Source organism: Callospermophilus lateralis, chromosome 3, assembly GCF_048772815.1.
Source record: "Callospermophilus lateralis isolate mCalLat2 chromosome 3, mCalLat2.hap1, whole genome shotgun sequence".
In the NCBI taxonomy this organism is placed as follows: Eukaryota; Metazoa; Chordata; class Mammalia; order Rodentia; family Sciuridae; genus Callospermophilus; species Callospermophilus lateralis.
In genome coordinates, this window is record NC_135307.1 from 46,655,547 (window position 1) to 46,664,233 (window position 8,687).

At 45.6% G+C, this 8,687-nt stretch overlaps 1 protein-coding gene across 1 annotated transcript; it reads right to left on the bottom strand.

The window, feature by feature from the left end:
- Positions 1-2,880: 2,880 nt before the first annotated feature.
- Nfkbia (NFKB inhibitor alpha) lies at positions 2,881-6,226 on the bottom strand. Its single transcript, XM_076848213.2, has 6 exons — positions 5,901-6,226; positions 5,185-5,293; positions 4,638-4,848; positions 4,282-4,370; positions 3,896-4,156; positions 2,881-3,439 (listed from the first exon to the last, which is right to left on the bottom strand). The coding sequence occupies exons 1-6, from the start codon at positions 6,125-6,127 to the stop codon at positions 3,392-3,394; spliced, it is 945 nt and encodes a 314-aa protein (XP_076704328.1). The 5' UTR covers positions 6,128-6,226; the 3' UTR covers positions 2,881-3,391.
- Positions 6,227-8,687: the final 2,461 nt, after the last annotated feature.

The window sequence follows — 8,687 nt, forward strand, 5'->3', positions numbered from 1 at the left end:
CAAGAATAAGATATACACATGCATGTATAATATGTCAAAATATACTCTACTGTCATGTGTATCTAAAAAGAACAACAACAATAACAAAAAGCAGCATAGCCTGCTGTGGATGGTCAGTTTAATCCTCAGCCTGGAATTTAGTTTTGTTATGAACACAACTTGATCTCCTGCCACCTAACAAAAAAGTGCTACTGGTAGATTGGAGCATGGGATAAGAGAATAGATAGTACTGCTAGGGAAATAGCTAGCTGGGTCATAAACTTTCGTTCCCATTCTCCACCTTTCTGTGCCTTGGATGCCTGCACTTCGAGCTCAGATCTTGCTCTGTGCTTCATCTCCCCATAGGGTCTTACATGTGTTGCCTTTCTCTGCACCTAAACAAGGAGCACTTTGAGGCAAAGGCCAGGATTTGTTCATCTTTGTGTCTCCAGCTCCTGGCAGAGGGCCTGGAGAATAATGGTCATTTATAATGCAAATGAATGAATGAGACTGAGAATCTCACTTCTCTAGGAGGGAAACACACATATAATATCTAGTTTCTGTTTCCATAATGCTCCTTTAAGATTCGGAAAAAACCTGGGATATTCTTGTCCAGGGACCAGAGGTTGGGGAAGGTTTCTTGGGCAGGTTTCTGACTCTAGTTCCAGAACTCTGGCCTTTCTTGCCAAATGAAACTTCAGCTTCACCTAGGGCAAGTTAGTAAAAATCTGGAGCAAAGGGGAACAAAGGAAGAATCTATTTCACTGACTCAGTTCTAACTGTCACCACTTAATCACTTCCAGTAGCTATTGAAATTTCAATGCAAATTCCCCTTCAGCATTTCCAGGCCTCAGAATCAGATTGCTCAGACTATAGTTTGTGCCTCTTTAAAGAAATCCCTTTCCTCTGGAAGGGGATTTGGTACACATGACCCATAAAGGAAATTTATCCTGCTAGATGAGGCAGGCAGAAGGAATCAAGGAACTAAATTCAAGGAAGTTGCTGACGTGACATTTATTTCCTCCTTCTCTTACTTCTGTCTTTCCCAAGACTCCCCTACTTCTACCTGCCCTGATGGAACCTTTAGCTTCCAGGAGAAAATCGAAGTGTGTAAACTAAGGCTTTCAGTCTGCCAAACTGTTTTCTTTGAAAACTTCTGTTCTTGTTTGCTTAGAAATGTGAACAAAACTTTCTACCAATTAGAATGTTTCCATTCTAAAAATATTCTGTTAGGAAACTAAAACTCTAGGCTCCAGCCACCCAAACAACTAGAATAATGGAAAGCAAGGGGAAGAAAAGGAGATGGAAAAATAGAACTGGAAAGTTAAGGACTGACTTTAGTTTTTACCGGGGCCCAGTTATGTTGGAGTTTATCAGATGTCAAAACCCAAACTGAGGGTTGGGGTCTTGAAGAGAAGATAAGCTGAAGTCTAGAAAGGCGAGACTGTGGGCCCAAGTGGGTCAGAAGAGGACACTCCCTGTGGTGACCATGGGGGATGAGGCCCCTATTCAAAGAGCTGATCCCTAAGGAGGTGGGGGATGGGCGACATCCTTTGCTCTGTTTTTCTAGGTTTCTAGCACAGAACTAGAGTGAACCTGTATGAATGAATTGACACACATTCACCACCATTACAGTCAGAAGAGTTGATTCTGAGTAGGGTGCACTTGAGTTTGAGGATGTGGATATTCCCCCGACCCCCACTTTACCCATTTCACTTACCAGCTGAGAGAGTTAAACCTAAATTAACATTTATGTGTTCAAGCATTTAACACCCATGTTCAGGTGCTCTGGAATGGACAAGGGATTTCATGGATGAGCACAGTGCACAACATGGGTAATACTTGGCTCTAGATAGACTGAGGCTGCTAAGATGGGACAGAGCTGGCTTTGACCAGCTCTGCAGTAATGCTCTTTATATATGAAAGACCTCAACAAGTGTTGGCTCCTTTTTTGGTTTGAGGGAGGTGATGATCATATTTATTTGAATTTGACATCATTTGTGGATCAGGAAGGGATAATATTTTCTTAGCTATAAGCTGAAGTACATGAATTGTGTTTATATACCATTCTTCATTTTATAAAATGTCCTAAGCTTTATTCTCCTACTTAAGCAAGAAATACATTCTAAGGGTGAAAAAATGCTAATTATAGAGTATCTAAATTCAACTTTCACAAATTACTGATTTCTCGCAAAACGTAAGACTCATGAAGCCAGTAGTATACTACAGCCAATAACAAAATAGGTAGTTTCAGAGATGCAATATATTTAAATATTTAACTGCCTGAAAACAAGGGTAAAAATTAAAAATTAACCATCTACCACTCCTAAAAGGTGACAGGCCATTCTAATTTCTTCCACTGTTAAATATAGGACTTTGTGCAACAGCTTGTATTTTTCTTTAGCCCTATATACCTGGCACTCTGCTGTTTTTAACATGGATTGTCTTCTGCAATGTTCACAACATCTGCTAACAGATATCAGTGTAGTCCCATTTCCAAGTCCATGTCCTTAGGAACTTTCACTATTACGAGATTTTTCCCAGTTCTATAAAATATGAATTCATATTCCTTTCATACAAAATAATTTCCTGAAGTGGAAGCAGGGTTCTGGAATAGTTTAAATCAAGGGGATGAAAGAAAATGACAATGGAGAGCCTTTCAGCTACAGGATGAACAGCTTGTCACCACCCTAAGCCTGAGAAGGCATTTCCTTTCATGCTTGCGACAGCCTCCCTCCCACTCAGGCCCAGGGACTGCCTGCAAAGTTTTGCTGGCAGTGTGAGAAGCTGCTCTCTGAAAGAGTTCCACAACAGGCTGTTCCCCCACAGCTTTCTACCTCCACCTCTACCTCCTCTCAGAATGGAGGAGTCCCTTGACAGCTTGAAGACAATGATCAGGAATAACTGTTTGTAAAAATCCATTTAATAAATATACATCTTAGAAGTACCAAAATAATTACCAACAAAATACACTATGTACACCATTTACAGGAGGGTAATACAAACCTTGATAGGTAGTGACTTTTAACCCCACACCACCAAACACCTGGTTATTACATGTGACAAGACACAACTGGGGTCAGCCACTAAATAAACAGTGATTCAATCAACAGCACAATAAATAAAATGTAGTTCTTTCATCAAAACCTTCTCCATAAACCCTACAAAGGTGAAGTTTTAAAGAGGTTTTCTTTGAATTCCAATCTTTCTTGCTCCCCCATAAAAAAGTTCACAAAAATAACAAAATAAGGGCTGATCTACCACAACAGAATGTTTGGGGACAGGCAGTGTGAAGTGTGGGTGGTAAGCACACCCTTTGAATTTTTTTTTTTTCCTTTTTTCTTTTTTTAGAAAAATAAAACTCTCCTTTTGTACAAATATACAAGTCCACGTTCTTTTCAATATTTTCCGCTCATAATGTCAGGCGCTGGCCTCCAAACACACAGTCATCGTAAGGCAGCTAAAACAAGAGGAAAAAAGACATGTTAAACTTGCAGAACTTGGCCAAGAGTGTTATAGGGAGGCTACTGAAAATAACTGAAGTATTCTTGGAATCCCTTCTCCATAACCCAAATATAATGAAACTGACAGGCTGAAGGAATTTTCCTTGAATGCTCCTTTCATTAAAAAAAAAGCTAAACCATTGCTTAGGGTGTAGCTCTGTGGTAGAGCAGGTGCCTCACATGCACAAGGGCCTGGGTTCAATTCCCAGGATCAAGAGAAAGGATAAGCTATTAAAATAAAACAAAACAAACAAACCCAAAAAAGGCGTACTCTTGGGATACTGGTTATATAGGTTCAAGTTTGAGAAACTGATGAGCCCTGTAATAGAGAGTAGCTCTAGGGCCTGGGAGGGTACAGGAAAATAGCCCTCATTATCTTGGGCAGAGTGATGAAGATGTTAATGGAAACTAACCTCATCCTCTGTGAACTCTGATTCTGTGTCATAGCTCTCCTCATCCTCGCTTTCAGGAAGCATCTGAAGGTTTTCCAGGGTGAGCTGGCCCAGCTGCTGCTGTATCCGGGTGCTCGGGCGACCCCAGGTGAGCTGGTATGGGGAGTACCCTTGGTAGGTAACTCTGTTGACATCTGCCCCACACTTCAACAATAGGGACACCAGATCAGGATTCTGCAGGTCTACAGCGAGGTGGAGGGCTGTCCGGCCATTACAGGGCTCCTGAAACCAAGAGCAATTTGAGATATATACAGCTGAGTTTGGAATTTTTGCTTGCAACAAGAGTATGCTTAGTGTTACTGAGGAGGAGCCTGACTCACTCCATCTGTAGGTTATGAAGCACTCACCTGAGCATTGACATCAGCACCCAAAGACACCAAAAACTCCACGATGCCCAAGTAGCCATGAATAGAGGCCAAGTGCAGACATGTGTGCCCTAGAAGAACAAAAAGCAAAAAGTATAGTCATTTGTCAATGACTTACCCCTGTTCTTTTATGGGACAAATGGTCATATCTTCTGAATTTTAAGAATTCGTAATTTGGGTTCTGAATGAACTTTATAAGGGCATCAAACAGGCATGTCGAATGCGTATTTCCTCAACCTTTCACATACTGGAAATTTAAGCTCTTGCCCGACTCCTTAAGTTGGCCCACCCACCCCTTATCCATGGCAACTGCCCTTGGATGGGGCAGTCAAACATACCATTGTAATTGGTGGCCTGCAGGATGGACTGGAGGTGCTGTGTGGTGCAGGCCTGTGTCAGGACTCCTATGCTCGCCAGAAAGCCATGCTCACAGGCAAGGTGTAGGGGGGTATTTCCTCGAAAGTCTCGAAGCTCAGGATCACAGCCAGCTTCTAGAAGTGCCTCAGCAATTTCTGGCTGGTTGGTGATCACAGCCAAATGGAGTGGAGTCTACAAATGGAAAAGGATACAAAGAAGGATGAGCCACGGAAACAAACCCATAATTTGATTCCCTGAATCCCAGACATCTCCTGGTTGTGGGTGCTTCTCCTCCCAGACAGGTACAGGGGGTTAGGCAAATACCAGAGGCTCTCAGCAGGTCATAAAGACCTCATCAAACCAATGGAATTTTCTTCACTCTCTAGGAAGCTGGCAGATTTGAATGAAAAAGGCCACAGCAGTATGGGCCAAGGAGTGTTAATTTAGAAATGATCTAGGGGCAAGGGTACTATATATCCAGCTCCACCATGGGGTCAGAGAGGGCACAGGGCGGGGTAAGGGGCCCACCTGCTGCAGGTTGTTCTGGAAGTTGAGGAAGGCTAGGTCTCCCTTCACCTGGCGAATCACTTCCATGGTCAGTGTCTTCTCTTCATGGATGATGGCCAAGTGCAGGAACCTGAGGGGAAGAGAGGGAAAACCCCCCAGAGGTGGTGAGTGCACTGCGTGGGGCCCAAAAAGCGCAGGCTGCGGGGGATTGCGCAAGGTCGGGGTTTCTGGAGGCCGAGGCCACGGTGTTTTCCGCGAGGTTATTATGAGCTGAGTGTTCCTGGCAGGCGCCCAGGGACTTTCCGGGCCCCACCCCCTCCGCGGCGGGCGCCGGCCAGACCGCCCCGCCCTCCAGCCCGGCCGGAACGCCCTGTACTTCCCCTCCCGGCCGCGCGGCGCCCGCCAGCGGCCCAGAAACTCCCGACCCGCCTTATGCAACTGGGGACTTCGCGTCTCTGCCGCCGCCCCGCCCCCGGCCGCGAGGTCGGGGCCGGGGGGATGGGGGTGTGTGGCAAGGCGGCCGTGAAGCAGAGGTGCCCGGCCTTGGGCCCTCGGAGCCCGAGCCAACTCCCGTTTCCCCCACGCGCAGCCCTGCAGTTTTGCAAGGGTTCGCAACGGTGCAGAAAACCCGTAGGCAATAGAGGCCCCTCTGCCCGCGGCTTGGGCTGCAGGCCCCGCGCGCCCACTCTGCTCCGCACGTCCGCCCGACCCCCGCCATCGGGGCCCGCAACACTTACGAGTCTCCGTCCTCAGTGAGCTGCTGCTTCCAGGGCTCGGTGCCATGCGGCGCCTCCTGCGGCTCGAGGCGGATCTCCCGCAGCTCCTTCACCATCTGCTCGTACTCCTCGTCCTTCATGGAGTCCAGGCCGCTGTCGTGGCGGTCATCCAGCAGCCGCTCCTTCTTCAGCCCATCCCGGGGGCCCTCCATGGCCCACTCCTGAGCGTGCTCGACTGGCTGAAACATGGCGCGCTGAGAGCTCCGGGCGCTGTCCCCAGGTGCGCTCGGCTGCGGGCTGCGCGCTGCCTTCCTCGCAGTGTCGCTAGCAGGCAGAACTGCACGTTCGGATTGTTGTGGGCTCGGCAGCGCCGCCGCGGCGCCCTTATAACGCTGGCAGGGGATTTCTCCGGGGCGGGGTCAGGCGCGGGGAATTTCCAAGCTAGTCAGACCAGAAAAAGAGAACTGGCCTCGTCCTCTGCTAAGAAGCCTAAGCCCCGAGCCGGGGTTCATTAGAGAAACTCCCTGCGATGAGCCACTGGGGTCATGTACTGGGAACTTTTTCATGAGCGCTGAGTGGCTGGAAAGTCCTCCCGATCAAGCCCCCTCCCCCGAGGTACTTCCCTGCAGCTTGCACTCAGTAACCCTGTCCCTCTGCAAGAAAGCTTCTTTCCCTGGGGTTTCCCAGGATCGTTTTGATTTGGGGTCGTCGGCTGCAGAGATCCTAAGGACTCAGACTTGGTGGGCGGTTCCTCTTCGGGGTTTGCCAACCTGTGGGTCCTTTCCGTTTTTAGATCTTTTGAAAACGCAAGGGTGGAAATGATGGCTAGGAGTAGGGATTTGCTTCCCCCAAACTTCTTTCTGCTAGGAAGGACATACTGGTTGTTAAAAGGTCGCAGGCGTCAGTGTTTCTGCCAATATCAGGCTCATCTCTTGGTGCAGGAACTTTTACCTCATCCCTAACACACACACACACACACACACACACACACACACACACACAGTTGTGAAAATCTTTGTAATAGAAGTTTGCAGATACCTCAATAACTATTGAGTTCCTACTGTCTGATTTACCTTGTGCTGCTGCAGAGAATTGATCCTGAGCCTACTTCTGGGTGCCCAGCTGAGGACTAGGTTAGTGCCTTACCCAAGATTGGCCTTGAAGGATAGCCAAGAAAATAACTGCTAGGCATCCTGCAGGAGGTTGAAGGCAGCCCTAACATTGCCCCCACATCTCTTGCTGCCTTCAACTTGCTCCTCTTCTCCGCAGGAGGGCGGATGTAGGATACATTCATGCATTGGGTACACTCCAGAGATAAAGGGTTTGGGTTCACTATCTTCTGATTTCATCTGGAGAAATAGAACTGATGCTTCTGCCCCCAACCCCACCTCCTGCTCTCAAGGCGTGGTTTGAGTTCATCAGCTTCTTATAGAATTGATCCAGCCAAAATAAAGTCCCCCAGGTTGGGAATTTTTCCAAATTTGCCCAAATGGTGTTGGGGATGTATCTCAGTGGGAAAGCATTTGCTTAGCACGTTTGGGGCTCTGGGTTCAATACCCAGTATCATTAAAAAAAAAAAAAAAAAAAAAAAAAGATTCTGGGGTTGGGATTGTGGCTCAGAGGAAAAGCGCTCACCTAGCATGCGTGAGGTCCTGATTTCGATCCTCAGCACCACATAAATACTGAATAAAAGAATTGTGTCCACCTACAACTAAAGAATAAATATATATTTTTAAAAATGCCCCGTAGTTCTGCAAAGATTTCTGTAGATAATTGCAGTCATCTTTTCCTTGACTGGTTGTACCCTAACCAGCCTTTCCCTTCTCTTTATATCTTCACCCCCTCTCTCAATATTTTAATGTAGAGAAACAGAATTGATAGGGTTAAAGACAAACTATGAGGGGAGGGAAAAAAGTAAAATCAAGAAATAAAAACTTCCAGGTAGTGATGATCATATGTTCAAAGGAAAACTTCCCTGGGATTGGCTCCGTTGTCTCTTAGGCTTCTGGTGTGCATGTATACAATTATGGAGGTAGTGTAAAACAGTGTAAAACAGTGATTCTAAATAGGAGATCTTAATTCTAGGTTGTAGCTCTAATTAACTACATATTAGTTGGAGATTTCAGTTAACATTTTAGTGGTATACTTGTGTTTAAAATAAGATTGGACTTAATTCTACTTAAGGTCTTCCGTGGCTTAAAAATATATTGTTCACAAATGCATATTTAACCCTTGTTTGGAAGGATGGCCAGGGCTTTTGGGAATATCATACTATAAATTTTTGAAAGAACTCCAGCACTTTACGTATTACATTATTAGTTCTCAAAACTAAATAGGTATTATTCCCATTTTCCTAAAAAGAAACTGAAATGCATGGACATTTACCCAGGCATCTATGGCAGTTCATCTAATTTCTACCCCAATACATTAACCACTTGGCCAAAAAAGTTGTAAAATTAACACTTAAAAACTAATCATGAAATGAGACAGAATACACTATAATTTGGAATATACTCTAAATCCTTTCTACTCAGACTGTAAAAGAAAGGGTAGGTGTTCCCCCTATCTGGGGATATTCACATGTTTTTTAAATGCACAGCAGTGTTGAATTCTAAAAGCACCACCAACAGGTACACCAGAAGAGGATTTGGGACTGCAGTTATAAAAATTCAGGCATAAATTTTTTTGCACCTCCTTTGATGGTTTTATGTTCCTGATAGCATTCAGGATATGGTGGTCTGTTCCTGATTGTTTAGTGTGACACCTAGTGGTAAGAGTCAGGCCTAGGTGTTCCTTGATTTGTCACAA